The following is a 20,568-nucleotide window of genomic DNA, read 5'->3' as shown; positions in this document are numbered from 1 at the left end:
TAGCTGGGGTCATCTAGACCCAGCACTCTTTCCTGCCTATGCAGGGGGTCGGACTCGATGATCTATTGAGGTCCCTTCCGACCCTAACATCTATGAATCTATGCCGGTAAGTAGGGAAAATGGAGGGAACCCCTGCCAGGCCTCATCCCCTGCCTGTTCCTGCCCCCCCCTCCCCCCCAGTACCCCCTGACCCTAACCCACTCTCCCAGCTGCATCAATGGCTGCCTCACCCGGCCGCAGCATCCCAGTACTAAAAAAAAAAAAAGCCCTGCACCCACCAGATGCTGCAACGGCTTTCAGGGCTTCTGGGAGCTTGTGCCAGAGTGCCGCCCCTCTGTGCAGGGCAGTGGGGATTGCCCCCCTGCCTTGCAGGAGCTGGAGAGTGCAGGGCTTTTTTTTTTTTTTAGTGGATGCTGGGGCCAGGCGGGGCAGTCACTGACAGGCCCAAGGGAGCAGGTGGAGCATGAGGCCTGTTTCATTTGGAGATTCAGCGGTGGCTGAATCTCTGAATCAGATTTAGCTGAATTGATTCAGCGATTCAAATCACTGTCCCAATTGCATCATTGTCCTCCGAATCGGCCGAATCCAAAGCAAATACTAGCTGCTTCGCACAGGCCTAGAAGATACCAAATTTTAGCTGTTTTTTTAAATGAAAATTTCATAATTTACAAGAAAGAAGCAAAATTTACCACCTGAAACCCGAGACCCTGTTCGAGCTAATTTGCATTTTAACAGAGCACAGAGATACCATACCTCTCCACAAAAGACATTCCTGCCCAGAAAAGCATTCTATCTTTCCACTCTTCGGTGAAATATGAAACATCATAACCAGAAGGAAACATGATTTTACATCCTGGTTACCACCAGATAACTGAGGTAAAAAGACTTTCACAACTTTGCTTTGAGTCTAATCTTCACAAAATGAACTGAACTGTTCCAAACAGGAGACTTTACTACACCTTCAGAACTCCTTTGAAATATGAATTTTCATTTCTACCTAGGAGAATTTTTAAAATCTTTGCAATCTCCTATGTCTGATGAAGGGTGCCTGTGTCCGAAAGCCTGCAATAAAGAAATTTTTGTGCAAATACCTAGTTGGTCTAATAAAAGATATCACACCTCTGCCATGAGTTTTGATATCTACAGTAATATTGTAATTTTAAACCTTTTTAGTGCTATATCTTCTCTTTCTCTCTCTCTCTTTTTTCTTCCTAAAACACTAACCTGAAACTGGAAGGAGACAATAAGATGTACAACCAAGCAAGAGGCCAATAGAAATGGGTAGAGAAAACATTTTTTTCTTTTGGCTATATTATGGATATGAAATGGAGCCACACTTATATTATTACCAAAGATGCCACAATCTTTCCAAAGCCTGGCTGCCCCCACCCCTCCTCATTTTCTGTTTACAATTCATAAATGAATGTCAATACTGACACCCTGTTGTTTTGAACCAACTATTTTAGAGAGTCTGCATTAATTCAAGAGGTAAGATATTGACAGTTAATATGTTACATGTGCAGTCTTGACTGGAGAATTCATGTTTTCAGCAGAAAATACCATGCTAGGGAGACCAGTGAAATCACTAGTAGAAGGAAAATACTATAGTATTCACAGGACACAACAAGACATATTTCTGGTTGTAATTTGGTTAACTGTGGCTTACCATTTGGTAAGTGGACATTATAGTAAATCAGATAAAATGGGAAGGAATCTATGCTAGGTATTGCAAATGCCTTAGTTCCTAGATTGCCTATCTAGAAACTGTATGGTGCATAAAATAGTTAAAGATTCAAGAACTGAATTCTAGTGAACCCATACCACTTTCTCCTGAAGTTGGGGATGGTGGTGGAGTGGCAGCAGTAACACTGTGTTTGTCCCAGATGCTCTCTAAGATACCTGACAAGAAAGAGGAAGAGTTAGGTCAAGGATATTTCATATAGAGAAGAGTTTTTAAAAAAATGCCAGATTAATTTAGAATAGCAAACTCATGGTACACAAAACTGATCTGACAAATCTAAGTAAATCTGGGCTAGAAACTTTAAGATGTCTAGCTCAGATCTTTATTCTATTTTTTATTGCAATGACAACATAAAACCAACAAAGATGACTTAAAAAAGCTGAGGGATTACAATTTGTACAGCACTTTGAAGCTGAAGAGTGCTAAAAACTTTATTGAAGGTTAAAAAGAATGACAGTAAATGCTCACGCATACAGGCGTACCTGCTTGATCCCAGTCCTTGAGTATAAATCATCTATAAAAACACAGCTATACTGCACAATCTAGTGTCAGTCAGTGTTTTACAAGTTATCCCATAAGCTATTTGGGCAGCAGGGTTAACAGTTTAGTTAGCAGAAAGTAGTACTTCATAGCTAGAGGGGATCTTGTTCTTAAAAAGTGAAGGCCCAAGTCTACTAGCGTCAAGATGCTGGAACACTGCTGCTTAAGCCAGGCTGATATTTGTTCCAGCCCTGCAAGTGCAGTTATATTCACCTGTGAGAAGCCCAAGCACAGTTTGCACCTGATCCAGGAGCAATTTGCGTAACTCTTCTTTTCGTGCCACACTGAGATCCTCCCGTGGGCAGGCCAGTTCTTCTGATGTAGTCTTTAACATGATCAGCCCAAGAGGAGTGGTCACAGGAGACTGAATCAACTGAAAACAAAAACAAGATGTGAACATTACACACTAGCACTTTGTGGGTTTCTATAATGTAACAAATAAACAAATACAATGTTATAGAGGTTTGTAAACCAAAAAGATCAATGAAAAAAAGATCAGCATTAACACATTTTGGGTAGTATCTTTGACTACAGATTATTTGTTGTTTTGTTTTTCAGTGTACTTGGAGATAAAAGGATCTGGATTCTTGCTTTCCTGAAGCACCAGTTTATCATTTTGTAAAATTCCAATATAAGAACCTTGGGATTTCAAGAGTGTTTTCATAAAGTTGCTATACATGCTTTGTGCTCCATATTTATAAAGAATCTATTACTTCTTCATTTACTATCCCTTCTGCAGAGGTCACTAGTCATTAGTACTGTTTCAGTATTTAAGGAGCACCTGGAGCACACTGGAAAGAGGTAGAGGTAAGGATTTGTGATGCATTTTATTGGCCCAACATTGCATCTGCTTCTCTCTCAGAGCTGAAGGACACGGTGCCTGACAATTTGTCTAACACATCTCCCAACTATACAGTTGGTCCAATAAAAAGATACCACAAAAAAAAAAAAAAAAAAAATCTTTGCCCCTCAGATATTTCCTGAAACATCATAGATACAACACACTGATCTACTAGAAAGGGCTCAGAGAGCAACAAAGGTTTCGGTTTAGAAAACATGACTTACAACAAAAGGTGAAAGAACTGGAATTATTTAGTCTGAGGAGCAGAAGATGGGAGGGTGGGGAAGGAGAGAGTTTTGGTAACAGTCTTCAAATACCTGAAGGATGGTTATAAAAGAGGATGGGGATAGACTATTCTCTGGGACCACAAAGGATAGGACAAGTAGTAAATGGTCTTACACTGCAAGAAGCGAAATTTAGTTTGGGTATTAAGAACTATGAGGGTGGCTAAGCATTGGAACAGAAAACCTAGATAGGCTATTAATCTTGAACACTAGGTTAAGAGCAGGTTAGACAAATGCTTGCCTAAGATAGTTTAGACAGGGATGGATCCTGCCTTGATCAGGAGGCTGGACTATATAACATCCTAAGGTTCCTTCCAGCTCTGTTTTTCTAGTATTCAAAGAAACTCCCTTAAATGGACAGGCTGCTCCTGTAGCAAGTTTTCACCAGCCAAATAGCTACACCATTGAGAACATAATTCTCCATAATTTTAACACTATACCAACTGCCAAAATCAGGAAAGAGTAATTGGGGGTTCTAGTATCTCCTTGCAAATATATTTGTTATTTTAAATCATATTTAAGGAAAAGGAGCTCCCATCGCCCCGTGTTTACAAGTAATAAGAGCGGATCCAGAGAAAGCAATGGTTTCAGGGTGCCTAGAGCCTGGGTTAAGAATCTTAAGATGTTAAATCAAAGGAAAATATGTTTAAAAATGCTGGATGTGAAATACTAGGAACATTATTTTTAACCCCAAAGCCTTTCCAAAATCTTGAAGAAGCCTTTTTTCCTAGTCTAAATATCAGATGCAATTTATAAACTCCTGTCTTTTCAAGGAACATGAAGACAAGCCTAATTATAGGGTAACCCTTGAAATTATAATCTGGTTTCTGAAGTTTTAGTTCTATTCATATCGACCTGCCTGACCTGATAGGAACCGGTTTATCCTGAACCACGTTAAAACAATTCAACAGTTTAAAAAAGCAAAAGGGAGTCAGCATACATGAAACTAGTTCAGCTGCACCAAAATTTGGTTTTCAGGAACTGGGTACAAGCATTGTGGTAACATGGGTGAATATAATTGTGCAACTGGCTACTCTGCACATTTAAGTTTTAGCTGGGGTGAGGATCACTTGCCAAATATCCATATAATGCATCACAGCAACTCTATTTTACTCATGGGTTAGAGCAGCATCTTCTCTCTCTCTCTCTCCCACCCATCCCCAGACAGCCAGTAAGTGCTGGGGTTTTTTTCTACAGCAGCTCAAATAGAAGCAGTGCAAATTTGAGCTGGGGCTTTTTGCTTCAGCGTACGTGCTCCAACATGCACTTTGGTGTGGAGCAAGTTGTGCTATTTGGGGCAAAATAACCCAGCCTGGCTCGTCCCAGATCTGCGGCCAGAGGGACCTAGAGCCCGGGGCCAGCACCTGTGCTGTCCCCAGCAGTATAAAAAGCTGCCCTGTCCTGGCCCCAGCAATATAAAAAGCTACCCTGGAAAGTAGCTCAGGGCTACTAGCTCTCAGGAGCTTCCGGGGCCCACCCAATTGGAACCTGGGGACACTACCCCTTGTGCCAGCTGGACTGCTGAAGCAGCCCTGAGGGTTCCCTGCACCCTCTCCCCACTGCAGCAGTCTGGCAGTGGGGGCTGCTGCCTGGCTGTGACCTGCTGCGCAGCTGCCAGACCTGGATAGGAACTGCACAGCCAGTAGAGGCATCTGCCCCTCTGGGCCAGCTGCCAGTGGCCTCTGCACGGCACTACTGCCACGTGTACCCCCCTACCCGGCCATCTTGGCAGCTATCGCCTGGAAGATGTTCTGGGTGTGGTGTCTTGCTTTGAACTGTCAAAGCATGTCCTCCCAGCCCCATTTGGCCAGGAAGTCAGCCACAGCCAGATGGGTCCAAGGTGCCAGCTCTGAACAAGCAGGGCCCTGCCACAGGCCTCCCTAGCAGGAATTCTGGTGTTCTCTATTGGAAAACTGAAAAATCCCTGATAAAAAAAATCCCAAAATCACTCTGTAAAAAAACCCCCAAATCCATGTTCCTCCACAAGTAAAACAAAAGACCACTAGAGAGAGAGAGAGAGAGAGAGAGAGAGAGAACGCGCGCTATCAGTTGGACAATGTTTTATTGATATATCTAAAGTGTTAAAGCATGTCTCTTATCATAATAATAAAGTGAACTCTAAATACGTTTCATGAATTCATGAATACATATTTTGCTGATGGCCCCCCCAAAAGGAATATGCCCCCCCCCCCACAGGGGACCAAATGGCCCCTGCAGGGGCTACCACCCCTCATGCAAGGCCCACATGCCCCACCCCGGGCCCCCGATTGCTGCCCCACCTGGCCCCATCCCCCACCAGCTGCTGCAGCCCCCCTGATGGCTGCCCCACCCCTGCTCCCCCAATGGATGCCCCACCCAGCCTCACCCCCCAACTTGCACCCTGAGGCCCACATGGCTACCCCTACAACCCCAGGCACCATCACTTAAAAAAAAAATACCCAGAAAAAAAACAGAAAAAAAAAAAAGGAAAAAAAAAGCCTCTACTTACCTCAGAAGTGGGGGGAGGGGAGGTGGCACGCAAGCACTCGAGTCTCCTGGCACAGCCCCCTAGGCAGCACAGGACAGTGGGGGGGGGGGAGGGTGCAGCCGGGCCCGGGCTGGGGCTCTTGGGGCTGTCACCCTGCCCCGCACTGTGCAGATGGGGCCCCAGTCAGCCAGACTGCCGGTAAGTGCCAGGGGGTGTTTTTTTGTTTTGTTTTTTTTAAACTATGTGGTGGAGGGTCAGGGATTGGGGGCCTCATGGGGGCTGGCAGGGGGAGGGGCCAGCCAGAGCAGGGGTTGGGGGGTGGGGGAGTGGGCGGGGCCATCAGGGGTCCTCTCCCCCCTCCTCCAGCCCCCCTCCGACCCCTTACTCACCGGCACTGGAGCCCTGGTGCTGAACAGGCGGCCTGGCCAGCCTCATGTTTCAACACCAGGGCAAGGGGCCAACCATAGAGATACTCTAGCAGCCAGAGCATCTCTGTGGAGGACCCAGCCTCTGGTTACCTCAGTGCACGGTCCCAGATTGTGCCCTGCTCTGCTTTTTTAAATTTCGATTTTTTTAGACCCCTCGATATCCAGGGGTCTAATTTTCTCCCCACACTGCAAGTTTGCATTGCTTGTGCCTGTTGCCCTGCCTCAAAGGGGTTTGAGGTGGGGCAAGAGGCACGTGTGCGCTCATCTGGACGTGCCCATAAGGTTTAACTATAACTGCACATCAAAAACTCTCTTTTACAGTTTTTAGAAAAACCTAAAAATAAGCCCTCATTCTATTCTTAGCTCACATTAAATTAAATCTTTTCTAGATTATTATTAAATAATCAAGATAAAATGTGAAATTCTTCCTTCTAGATAACCTGTTTTATAGGTGTATTAATATAGATAACTAATGTAGATAATCAATCAAAAAATTAAAATTAAAGCACCAGTTTCTATATAACTGGGTAATTAGACCAGGGGCACCTTTTTGTTTAGACATAGAAATACACTTTATTTCTCCATATTTAAGATATGACCCCATATTAATGCATCATCTGAAGAAAATATTTAGCTCAGAAACTAGAGCAGAAAGTTTAAATGAAATACAGAATGCTTCAGCAAAGCCTTAAAATTTCTCCCTGAATGGTTTCAGACAATCTGAAGCAGCTTACTGAAAAGCAATGGCATGCAACTGCCAAGACCTAACATCCTATTACAGCATGAATTTATATTTTCACAAATGTCAGTTATTCAACAAAGAGTTGTACTATCCCTAAAGCAAAGGTAACTATTACTTTTCTTTCTACTCAATCCCTCCTCCTCCACTCCAAAAAGTCTATCTTTTCTGAAGTAGTTCTCTCAATCTGTTCGGAGCATCCAAATGTATTCTACATTCAAGAAATTGGCATAAGTGATCTCAGATGAGAAAAGAGCTGATAAGACAGTTTGTCAGGTGCTCAAAAAGCAAATAAAGCTAGGGCCAGCGATGACCAAGATAAGATCCCCTTTGTACTTCTCCATCAATTCTGGGTGTTGCATATGTAACGTAAGGCTATGACTGCGCTGCTTGTTTTTGAGCAGCCTTTTGGAGGTATTCTACCATAAACAAAACAATTGCAGCCATGCTCACTCATTTCCCATAAAGTCAAAAAGGAAAAACCTGAGCAACACATAATATCAAAGGGGCAATAAGCTGCCCTACCAATCTATTGCAAAAGTCCATAACAGCTTAGAAATTAATTTGACCACGGAGAAGAACCACATCATCTTTCAGCTCTCCTGTGCACCATGAACAATGCAACAAAGAAGCAATGTTTAGCAATCTGCATGCCATGGGCACCCCAGATAAATAACCTGCTCCAGCCTCTGTTTGAGCCTAACTTGCATACTTGCAAAGCAGGGTGTTGTTTGTTTGTTTTTTTTACACCTGAACTTTCTTACCCAGGAGAACCATACCATCTTTTAGTTTTCTTGTGCAATATGAAGTTTTGTTTCTACCTAGGAGAAATTTTACAATCTTTGAATTCCCCTTGACCTGACAAAGGGTGTTGAGATCAAAAGCTTGCAAATAAAATTTTTTTTGTGCAACTATCTAGTTGGTCTAATAAAAGATATCGCCTCTACCCCAAGAGTTTTGTCTGCCTAACAGCTTATAACACATTTTAAGTGCAAACCCAGGTAAAGCTTGCAGCAAATTATAACTCTAAATGCAGCCAGCTATCTGTAAGTGCTAATTCAAGAGTTGGCAAGTCAAGAGTTTCTGGAAAAGTTTCAACAAATTGTATTGCATGACCAGAGGCCTGTTGTGCAAAGAAATTGTATTAGCTAGTCGCTTAAGCCTTGTATAAGGAGTTGGTATTTCTTGAAGTGACAAGTAATGCAAGGTGCCTTTGTGCTAACAAAAGTTCTGTGCGAGTTCTTGACATCTAGCAGCAAGGTGATAGTTTATTTAAATAAACAGCTTACAACTGTCACATTTAGACTTTCAGTGCGACTGCAAGTCATTTGCAGAAAACTTGTTCACTATGTAGCAGGAAAAGTGTTTAACTGCTTTAGTTTAAATTGGGCTCTTTTGTTCAGCATATAAAATCAACAAGGAACAGTTCTGGGAGTACAGGAAATAATTTAATCAAATGAAAAAGAGCATCCAAAGATAGTGCATTAGTTTGTACAGATCACCTTTCAGACGTTTCTCGCACTGAAACATGTATAACTAGTCCCATTATAATGTTGCTGCTTCCTGACAATATGCTTTACCAGTCCTATATTCCAATCATTGTAAGAGTATAAATTTGGATTCAGGAAAGATACAGAACCTAAGTAACACAAGGATTAACTTAAAAAAAAGAAACATTTACTTCAAAGTTATGTAATACATTTAGACTTAATGCTTGCCAGTGAATCTGACTGTATAAAAGTGCTCAAACACTGAAGCAAAGACCAACAACTTCTGACAATCTAAACAGGGTGCTCAACCTCCAGCCTGTAGGCCAAATGCAGCCTGCAGAGCCACAGCATTTGGCTCATGGGGCCCCCCTGGGTCAGGAAATTTGGCGGCAGGGGAGCAGTGACTGTTAATACGACCATTCTCTCCTGCTGCCAAATTCCCATGCTCCTCCCCTCTCCCCCCCACACACAGCTAGATAGGGCAGGCCACATCCTTTCCTCCCTGCACAACTGAATCAGGGTCCTCCACTGCCCGTGGGGCTGGGTTAGAGCTGGGCCACATCCCCTCCCCACACAGGGCTGGGCTATACTCCCTTCCCCCAGTGTGGCTGAATTCATAGCCAGGCTGCTCCCTGCCCCATGTGACCAGATGGGGCCCCAAACACACCTGCCCCAGGGCACCAGACTGGGGCCATGGGGTGGATCCAGCCTGTGGAGGGACTAGGCACTGCTCATCTGGCCTGCCAGGGAAACAGGTTGAGCACCAGTGATCTAAAACCATTATATTTTTTATAGGTATCCCAGCCTTCCTGTATGAACTCTGGTGTCTCTTAAGATAACAGGACAGTCTATTAACAACAGGTGCAAGGAGCCCCAAAGCCCATAGCAGGCATTTGCTCACCGCCACACCCAACAGGTTTCACTCCTGCCCTGTCACCCAAGAGACAGGGGAATAGGGCTCTGCTCTTTGCTACGCCGCAGCAGCTACCACCTCCTGCAGGTGGCAGCTGGGGTTGGGGCACTGTTGCGGGGGACAGGTGGATGGGGAGTGAGGGGCAATGGCATATCAGGGCTGTTCAGTGCCACAAAGCAATGTATACAGTGTGTGTGTGGGGGGGAAGGGGGTGCAAAAATGACAGTTGCAGCTGGATCTGCATCCTGGTAAGTGAAGGGGGCAGGGAGAGCTCTGATTTTCCATGATAAAAAAAACCCAAAAATCAAATGCCAAAATTTATAGGTATTTAACATTTATTATAACAGTTGAGGCACTGGTAGGCTTTCAAATTGATTTAAAATTGTAAATATATCAATAAAATAGTGTCCAACTGATACATCTATGTTGGTACACATGTACGTACGTATGTATGTACTTACGTACATAGCATTTAATTTCAATCATGGAAAAACTTGGATTTGGGGGGTTTTAAATCAGAGAATTTGCCAAAAATTTTTAAACAGAGATGTTATTTTAAACAGAGAAAACCAAGATACTAGCTAATCAGGGGTGCACTGAAAAGACTTTTTTTTGGTGGATATGGATGGCTGATTATTAACCAGCCATATCAGCCAATACTGACCTCATAGCCAATATACAGCCCCACAGCTTGGAGAGCGGTGTCCGGCCAGTAAGTCTGTAGGGGGGATGGGGCATGGGGAGACGGGCAGATTGAGGCCCCCCCCAGCTGGGCAGTGCCTCCCCTGCACCTACCCCACAGCCTCCCTCACCGTGGTGGCCTTGATCCGCTCCTCCTCCATTCCCCTCCTTCCCCCAATGGACTTATCTGCTGGAAGCTGCTCTCCACGCTTCCAGGCTGCATTCCTGGCTAAGTGCATGCTGTGGCTGCACACACACGTGGCATTTATTGGCAACATTATCGGGTGCACTGGCCAAAAAAAGCTGATTGCCAATAATGGCAATTTTCCTTTTAATCTGTGCTGATCCAATATGTACCAATATATCAGTGCATTTCTACTGCTAATGACCCTGTGTTGACAATATTATCCTCCCTAATTTTCCCAAGACAGTCAATAAGGCAATAGAAATTGTCTGTAAAAGTCAAAATGGGTTTGATGGCTAATAACTATTTCTGAAAGCAAAGGAAGTGTGTGCACACTTGGGGTGGGGGAGGGGAAAGGGAAAGGGGACAATTCTACTTCCTCTTTAGCTTTTCTGATCAGAGAAAAGTGATCAAGGAAAATTTTTTTATGTTTTTCTCCACTCTTTCCTATTCATTAGAGAGAATGTTGGGCCAAAAAAAGGTATCCCTATTAAGAGCTTTATTTTGGCTTTGTTTTTCAATTTAAAAGAAGCTTTCCAAAGGCTTGTTCTTACCTGTAAGATATTTGTGAAGAAGTCATGGTAGAACATAGGCCAATCTTGTCGGCCAATGTCTACAATGACTTTGCAGAGCTTGTTCCTGATGAAGTAAGGAAGAGTTTTGTGATGGGCTAGAAGGAGCTTGGGCAAGCAGCTACGGATCTCCATTTTATCTTGAGATGGGACCCCGAGCCACATCTTATTGATCAGGTTCTGAAAGAGAAAATAAGAGGCATGCTGCAATTTAGCGGACTGTAAAAAGAAAAGGGACTGGTTTTAGTACATCATTATGGTTAGTAATTAGACATGATGTTTGAAGCCCTGGATGAACAGGCATTACCAGATGCACAGTCCTAGGAAGCATATTTAGCATTTGAATATATTCTTTTTGAGAGTTTTACAAGCACAAAACACATTTATTCTCAACTACTGCATGGGTGACAGACTACACCTAGTTCAGAAAGGGGGAGCACTCCAAGTATAGCCACTTTAATTTATTGCCAAAATAGGCAGTTACTAGCTAGGTGTTAGGAGAAAAACTGTGGTTGAACATACTATTTAATCTAGGCCTGACAGCTATTCTCTTTGTGGTCCGAGAGATTTATAAAAGAAGACACTGAGGAAGATGTTCGAGAAATAGGTCCACACACAACAGGAGGATGTACTGCTTCCTGTTCATAAAATGTTTTGAACATAAGCAGCAGAGCATTTATATAGTATATGTGGGGCTAACGATAAGCATGTTAATTGAACATATCCCCCAAATAAAACCCAAATATCAAATTTGTGAAGTTCCTTTTTTTTCTTCCTTTACTTCTACAAGTGTTACTATATGACAGCATAGATCTAAATGCTCTCCACTTATCCAATGACCCTTTTCAGCAACATGGCTTGAATGAACCAGAATTTTGGTAAAATTGTCAGACTGACAAGTCGCAACATAAAACAATTCAGACTGGAGCAGAGCCAATTTTTGCATCTGTAAATACATACATACATACATACATACATCTCACAGCTCTTCTTTAACCTGGGGACAGACAGATTTCCCCTTTTGCTTTTTAAGTTATGCTTTTCTTTCAAGCTGTGCTTTAGATGAAACTGATGAAGTGCAGGCCTTCTAAAGTCTGAATCCAGAAAGTTATGTTTCAAGGCAACAGGCTTCTAGAGAAAGAGTGCTACTTTAAGAGAAGAGCTTTTAGTCCCTTTAATAATGAGAAAAATCCATGAGGTGGCAGAGTTGCAAATTACTTTTTCTGCAATGCTATAACCCATTTAAAGTCTCTGGAGTTTCAGTAGCAGAGCCTCTATAATAGGTCAGAGGATAAAAGGAGGCCTGCTTTTGAGATAATAGCTTTACCCAGCCATGGGCACATAATGGGGAGCAATTAAAGTCTAAAAGCCTTCTATCCCTAGGCCAGAGTCAGCTTATGGAGCCATGACATCTGACCCACAGGGCTCCCCAAGGGTCTGGAAATCTGGTGGTAGGAGAGCAATGGCAAACTTAATTGTTGCTCCCCTGCTGCCATATGTTCAGACCCACGGGTAGCCCTGCAAGCTAGATAGAGTGGTCCTACATGCTAGTGTGGCTCAATCCAAGCGCATAGAGTTGGGCCAGCGTGCAGCTGGATCTGGGCATGGTAGCTTAAAGTCCATGGACTGATGCCACAGACTAACCCTGTGCCACTCATCTGATCCATGCAGCTGAGAGGCCAGGGGCCACTGGGCCACACCATCAGGAGAATCATCATAAAAGACGGAAAGCAAGCATAGTACTTGGGCTTCATTGCTATTTATATAAAAAAACTACCATGAAATCTCTCAAAGAGGTCAACATGTTATGGCAGGGAAACTAATACTAGAGGTATACCTCTAATGTAAGAATTTTCTTACAGGAAAAATATGGGGCATAAGCAAAAACAAACAAACAAACAGTACAAGAATACCCTTCCAATAAACTTTTAAAAAAGTAATTTCAGATTTTTTCCTCTCCCAGTAAAATATGGGGAACACTTCTTAAGAATTCTGTCTTACAAGGCTAGTATAACTGAATTTTCACACATATTTTTGAGATTTTTAAAGTGGTAGCCCTCATCCACCTGCTTACTGCTTTGGATTACAAGCTCCTCTTCACTAAAAGCAACTGGCAGCTCTGGTTTGGAAGGAGAGAATGAAAAAAAAAATGCGTTAAATTTGTGCTGTTCTTTTTCCAGCTATCCCAAAAAATAAGCACCGAAGAACTTCTTGAATTTACTGACCTACTATTACTAATAAATTGATTGTTGACATATAGCTGATCAGATAGTATGAAAATAGTTGGAATCAATTTTAGGAATTCCAAGTACTAAAAACTGAGATGGATTCTAATCTCTGAGCAGCCAAGTTATTTCTTCAGAGTTTACATACAGGACAGTAATTTCTTTATTCTGCTAGTTTCTGGGCACAATCATTTTTAAGAGCAAAACTTTTCAGAAAGACAGAAAGAGACAGGAATCAAACTTGTTTTTCCCGTCTCATGAAAATCAGTCCAACTGGTAGAGCACGTAGCTTTAAAATCTTTCCTTAGACAACAGTACAGGCTCTTATTTCTGTCCTAGTTAGCCATCTAAGAGGAATGACAGATATTCTAGTGTTTAAGATGCTAGCCAGCCTGTGACTTGAGAAACCAGATTCAGTTTCCAGCTCCACTACAGACTCAATGCTCTCTTTTGGCAATCTAACTTAATTCGTCATCTGTATAATGGTAATAAAGAGCACTGCCATACCTGAAATATGAGGATAAATATATTAGATACTTGTGAACTGCCCGTCAAGAATGACAGGCGGTGGTGGGACACACACACACACACACACACACACACACACACACACACACACACACACACACACACACACACACACACACACACAGCGCTACCACCCACCACCCCGTACCGCTACTGCCTCCCACGAGAAGGGCGGGGGGGAAGGAGGGGAAAAAGCTTGTATGCAGTGGGTGGCTGCTGCCACACCTCATGCTGCCGCCACTCCACATCTGGCCATGCACCCTGCCCTGAACATTCAGTCCTCTGCGCCCCACCCTCCAGTGCGGGGCAGTGGGTGGCCATCACCACCCACCACTGCTGCTGCCCCACATCCGGCCCTGTGGCAACCCCCCCGCCCTTGCATCCGGCCCCACACCACACCCCCTTTTCCCCGCTCTGCATCTGGCCCCACGCCACCCTCCCCCCCTCATTCCATGCTCGCCTGGCCCGCTCTGCTGGAGCCACAACCCACCTGTCATTCTTAACGCAACACTGGCTGGAGTCATGCCCTGCTGGGAGCCACAACCCCCCAACAGCATTATGGACAGACACAGTCCCCCCCCCCCTTTTTTTTAACACACACACACACACACACACACACACACACACACACACACACACACACACACACAAAATTGAGGTACTCAGGACACTATACTGATATAGGTATTATATGTACACAAGACAGCCCTGGGTGAGTTTGTTGATCAAGGAGTCAGCACTAAATCATGTTTATAAGCCAATTTGCTTCATATTTAGCCCTGTAGTCAGGGGAGGCCAAATGTGATGGTAGCCACATTGCTGCCTTGCATGCCATTACAGAAACTAGTGTGCTAATCAGGTGTGCTAATCATGCTAATCTGTAGAGTCATCCAGATTATTGACAGAAATGTAACCTCAGTAAATATCAAGTCAGGGTGTAGTTACTACCTCTCTGGTTTTCTTAGCATGCCTTTCCTACAACTTGACATCTTTTGGTAACATCTGGGAGAAGCACAAAAATGAATCTTTAATGCACCACAAAATATTTTGTTCCTCCACCACCCTCCTTCTACCATGAATCTTAGTTTAAAAAAAACAAACACACCACCATGTAGAATTATCAGGAAATTTCTTTTTATTTACAGTGAAGTTGCAAGCCATTGTTATGCACATGCCACCTATGGCAGAGTAGAGGCCAGAAGGGCACTCTCTATTTACCAACTGAGAAGCAGCTTTTCCTTGCTCTCAGCTGCATCTAAAATTCCCCAACAGTGAGAAGTGCAACTCTGAAATGAGTAGCAGCTTCCAGGTGATAAACACAGCTAAGAGCGAAACAGATGTATAGCAAAGGTACTGTAAATGTACTGCTGCAAAGCATGCTACCTATTACATTTAATAGATCCATTGCATTAATGCTTCCATAGAAGTTCAGGCAATCCTTTCATAACTTGTAAGCAATTAGCAATTCCTTCAACTCTCTGTATGTGAGGATTCTTTGTTCTTTTCTAAAACTAATGTTTAAAAATATCCCTTCATGAGAGCACTACAGAAGCCATGTCCATGATGCACTTTAGCCTTACAACTTTTATAGTTAAAATTAAACCTTTAAAAATTACATTAAACAAGAGTTAACACAGAAAAATCCACTAGTCAGGCAGGAATAAAGTTCCAGAAAAGTTACCTTAATTTTCCAACTTACCTCAAACACAGTCAAACTGTACATCATGACATAGTCATTTCTTGTGCTTGACAGGAAATAAAGGCAGAACCTCCAGGCTCCTATCTGCTGGGCAAAGTTATTCAGAAGCTCCTCTGGAAAAATATCAGCAAAAACATGTGCATTACACAGCACAGCAGCATGGTATACCACCACCATAATATTTCCATGGCATTAGAAATGTGAATAGAAATTAAAACATTCATTATCAAATCTGAGTTAAAGTAGCACAGCTTAATAATGTTCAAATAACCAAGTTATTTCAAAAGCAACTGCAAAACCTATTCTCTACAGCCTGCAATGTAAGGTAATTAATATTGAAACATGCACAATTTTAATACTGATGCTCTACAGCATAATGCACAAGACTTTTAAGTCAGCTTACTTGGGTAAACCAAGATGCACAGAAAAATACACTGAACATTAAGGTCAAACAGAATAAAACTGAGTGACACCCACACAGGCTGCAGCCTTTTGAACCACAGTACAGAGTTCTGCCACTTTACCTACTACTGCTGTCACTTACCATGTTCTTATCCTCCCTGTGGACCAGCACTAAAAAGGGATGGTCTACTTCACTAGTGGTTTTTACAAGTTTTTTTGTTGTCAATAGCAAAGAAAATAAAATTTGAAAATCTTGGTTTAGATGCAAATTCTGGAGACAATTGTGCCATCCCCTAGCCCAAAAGTTCTCAACCGTTTTAGACTCAAGGTACCCCTTACATTAGACTCAAGATGCCTCAGAAAACATCAGGTCTTAAATTTTTATTCCCCTATCCCCACCCCACCCTTTTTTTGAGTACCAAAAAACTATGAAGCAATTCTGCTGCTGCAAAGAAATCAGAAAGACCACAGCACAGCAGGTCAGAATGTTTTTAACACTATGGATTCCTATTTGGAATCTCTGGTTTTATCTTGTGAATCAGATCTGCATACTTAACAGTGTTAGCATTGCATGGCACCCCGCAGCACCCTTGAAAGGATCTCAAGGCACTCCAGGGTGCTGCAGCACACTAACTGAAAATCACTGCTCTAGCCTGCCCCTGTCAGTCCTCTCTCCTCCCTAGTAAGCTCCATGCCTTCTTGCCCAGTCAGTTCTAATTTGCTTCCCAATCCCTCACAGCACTCCTATCTTGTCTTACAGCCTTTACATCTTAAAAGTACATGCTCTGTCAAATTTGGCTGCCAAACTAACAAGTCTGAGCACTTTTTAAACACATGAAAATAAAACAAAAATAGGCAACACTACTAGTCCTGCTACACTAAATTGAAGCAAGAACAGAAGCTAGGACACTGGTTCATCATGAAGTTCACAGGAGGGACTCAGGACAAACACTGCAATGGTGCTTGTTTTAATGTTGTCTATTTTTAGAAGTATATACGCCTGGATATTGATTGCTATGATCAAGTTTATTAAAAGTGTTTCCCTGTAAATGCTAAGATAGCAGAGATACTGTTTAAGGGATGGCCGTATCCGAGCAGCCCTTTTTGTACACCAAATGCTATATGTATGCACTTGTGTTCTACAAGTACTAAACCCACATCTGTTCCAGTTATTTCTTTTCCTCCAACATGTCTTCTACAGCAACATACACTATAAGGACTATGGATATGATTGGTAGGGGTGGGGAGGGCTGGTGAAAAGGCTGCCATTCAATAACACAGTGACCTTTGAGATGCAAGACAAACTGAAAATATGCTTTTAAGTATAGCAAGCTTTAAACAGAACACCGCCTATATTGCTGAAGTCTCTTAAAGATTGTTCTCAAAGGACACAAGGGACAGGACTAGAGCAATGGTTTCAAATTGCAGCAGGGGAAATTTTGATTAGTAGTTAGGAGAGGGGTAAGCAAAATGCGGCTCGGGGGCTGGATGCGGCCTGCCAGGCCATTCTATCCAGCTCACGGGACCTCTAAAAAATTTAGAAAATTAATATTTATCTGCCCCTGGCTGCCTATCATGTGGTCCTTGATGGCTTGTCAAAACTCAGTAAGTGGCCCTCCACCCAAAATAACTGCCCGTCCCTGAGTTAGGAAGAACTCTCTCACAATAGTGTGGTCAAGCATTGGAAGAGGCTGCCCAAAGAAACTGGAATCTCCATCCTTGGAAGTTTTTAAAAGAGGTTAAGTTAAGGGTGTCAAGCTCATTGGGTCCTACTGCCTGGATGCAGACCATAGGAGTTCTCATAGGCCAGATGCCCCTATCTGTGGTGCCAGGCTGAGTAACATTAACCCCCTGGATGCTGGCCCCACTAACAGTGCCTCTGACAGCTGTGGGTTTTAATACTGTCACTGCTCACCCTGTCACCACAAACCCACACCCCCAATGGTAATCTTGCATAGTAATTCAGCAGCAGGGCAAGCAATGGTGGCATTAACCTCTGTGACTGCCAGGGCAACTGTTGGCAAAGCCTCCACCCAAAGAGTTAACACTACTGCTGGTTACGCCTCTGCCATAGAACTGAACCCCCAACAGAGATCTCATACCAGGGACTTCAGCACTGAAGCAAGCAGTGGCAGCATTACCCCTGCCCTTCCAAATGCCAATTCTGCCAACACAGTGGTTTTGAGAACCATGGGGATTAATGCCATCACTCACCTCTCTGCTAAATTTTGGGCTACGTAGACCAGGACGGAAGGTGGGTCTTCCAGACTCTAAGAAGTTTGGCAACCTGGAAGACCAGCACACTATGTCTAACACCCCTATGTTAGACAAACACTTGACTGGGAAGTTTTAGGCAGGGAGGATCCTGCCTTGAGCAGGTGGTTGAAGTAAGTGACCTCCTGAGGTACATTTCAGCCTTACTTTGCTATGATTCTATGAAACAGCTTGGTAGGTTTCAAGGTTAAAGTTCCAGCACTGATCATAGCAGAAAGGGACCAAGAGTCAGACTTTATTTTAACTTCTTGTTGCCCCCCCCAACCTAAATTTCCTGCTGGTGGCACTAGGGCATAGAAGTTAGCAACATACCTAATGCACAGTGCTTGACAATTTTCCATTTAAGGAGGAGGGTATAATTTAGGATTTATTGCAGAAACAAACTTTGACCTTCTATACTAAAGAAGTGTCTTACTACAACAAAAGAGAGAGAATAGAAATCAGAAGCAGCCTATCAAGTTCTTTGCCTAGTCAAGCCTATCAACCATTATTCTGGGAACCAATTTATATCTTGAAGTGATCTCCACTGGTCTTTTTACTCAGACGCACAAGTACAGAACACTGAAGTTTGCTTGTAACTGCAGATACAGCAAGATACTCCAGATGAGTCAGACTGTACAGCAATAGCTCTTCTTTTGGATTTGCATGGCCGTATCCTTTCCCTTTTATTTCTTAGTACTAAGTGAGCAAGGGGCATTAGACACTTGGCACAGTGGTTCTCCATAAAGTACAGTAGTTCATGGGTATGGAAGAGGGAATTTTCTTAAAAAATAACCAATTCTCCACCAGCCTTGAAACCAGTTGATTCTCATATCTGCTACGCTGGGCTGCCACAAAACCCAATGCATTATTTTTATACAGCAGGAATTTCAACCACATAGCCTGTGAAGCAGTGTCATTAGGCCCACAGGGCTCCTAGAGGGGCTGGGAATTCAGGAGTCAGGTCCACCACCAAAATCCAGGGTATACAGCCCCACCAGGGATGTGTCAAGCCAGCAGTAAGGTAAGCAATAACAACATTTACCCCCTGCCTCTCCCTGATGTGGCTCAGTCCACAGCTCCTGAGGAGCCCAGCAAGTTTGACACCCTTTTTGTACAAGGATCTCTGAAGCCAGAGACACAACGTGTGCATGCTGTTCTAGTTTTTCTCTGGGACTGAAAGGTTACACCTGCATTACACACAGATAAAACAACTGAACTATGGAATTTGTTCTTGCTGTTTGGAGGTCCTAGGTTTAACCAATAATGTACGACTGTAGAGAGCAGGAAAGTAAGCAAGACTGTTCCTTACCTATCTCACGTTTCCGTTCATTGGTTGTGCAGTTATGGAAAAACTCTGTCATTAGACTCTCCAAAGCCCGCAGTGAGGCCTCTTCAGATGCCTGACAAATGACATTTAAAAAGAAAAACAATTAGGAAGTGCATCTTTAGCTCTGGCTCATTCAGCAGCAAGTAAAACTGACTTCCACATAAGACAAAGGGCTCAGAGGTCAATACACTGCATACTGGATATGCACTCAGACTACAACACAAGAGCAGCATGAGTTCATACACCGCAGAACAAAGTCAGATACAGACATAGAGAATTTGCCCACAACAAGGAAAAAGCTTCAAATGTTATTTTAGAATCTAATTTGTTCGGCCTCCTTAAATAATGGGAGCAACCACTTTATAAAGCAAGTTTCATTCCCCTTCAGTTACAGACACTTGTACTCAATACAAATTAGTTCCTCCATTTGAAATAACTTGGTCTTGTGTGAGGATTAAGATTAACAACCCTCAGAAATTCAGAGGCAACAAGGCATAGCAGGGTGAGCACAAGACTGGAGCCCAAAATCTTGGTACCTATTCCTCCCCCTAATACACTGAGTGGCTATCTGCATTGTAAAGCAACCAGCAACACCATTTGGTTCAGAGTGGGAGGGTAGTTTGAAGAATTATTTTTTGTATGGAGCTATGACAGAGTTATAAATAAATGCTTAATAATTCTTTTGAAAATAGTTCAATTTTTTGCAAGCATAAATCAGCTGTTGCTTGGGGTTTAGAAGCCCTTAAAAAGAAAAGATCTGCAAGAAGCAGCTGCAAGACAGTAACAGTTTTATATCTCCCAAAGTATTTTTGACGCTTGTGGCAAATCAGACTAATGCCTTCATTTTATTGTTTGGAGATGGAATGATTTTGTGGAGCTACAGCTAGGATGATACCCGATCAACTATTATGGCTGCATTGTCCTTGCCTTTCTCATCTAATGTCTGTAACGGATACCTTTAGTCTGTTTATTATTAATGGATTTGTTATGGAAGAGAGATGCCATTAGTCATTCCTCCAGTATTTTGAGCTAATGCACTGCTCTTTCAGGAATAAAGTGCAGTGAGATTTGAAGCCCAGACCTTCCTCTGCACTAAGGAGGCATTTGTACAGGAAGGCTGGAGTCTACAGCTCAGTCCTCTTGGACATAAAAAGAAAAATCTAAAATGAAGCACACTAGAACTGACAGGTAGCCTTTTTGGAAAATATGAGGCTCTTCTTGCCCACAGAAGCAGCATGAGCTCCACTACTA

The 20,568-nt window shown here is 43.0% G+C and overlaps 1 protein-coding gene across 2 annotated transcripts in view; it reads right to left on the bottom strand.

Moving 5' to 3' along the window:
* The window catches only part of XPO6 (exportin 6), a 91,434-nt gene that overhangs the window by 43,434 nt on the left and 27,432 nt on the right, over window positions 1–20,568 (bottom strand). For both annotated transcript variants that reach the window (XM_019493103.2, XM_019493102.2), the window contains exons 2-6: window positions 19,300–19,390; window positions 15,333–15,445; window positions 10,863–11,060; window positions 2,495–2,654; window positions 1,822–1,899 (exon numbers count right to left, since the gene is read on the bottom strand). In XM_019493103.2, the coding sequence (XP_019348648.1) occupies window positions 1,822–1,899; window positions 2,495–2,654; window positions 10,863–11,060; window positions 15,333–15,445; window positions 19,300–19,390 (640 nt within the window). The remainder of the gene's footprint in view (window positions 1–1,821; window positions 1,900–2,494; window positions 2,655–10,862; window positions 11,061–15,332; window positions 15,446–19,299; window positions 19,391–20,568) is intronic.

The sequence above is a fragment of the Alligator mississippiensis genome, chromosome 13, assembly GCF_030867095.1.
Source record: "Alligator mississippiensis isolate rAllMis1 chromosome 13, rAllMis1, whole genome shotgun sequence".
NCBI lineage: Eukaryota > Metazoa > Chordata > Crocodylia > Alligatoridae > Alligator > Alligator mississippiensis.
Note: the sequence above shows the minus strand (reverse complement) of the source record. Positions and strands in the feature narration are given on the sequence as shown.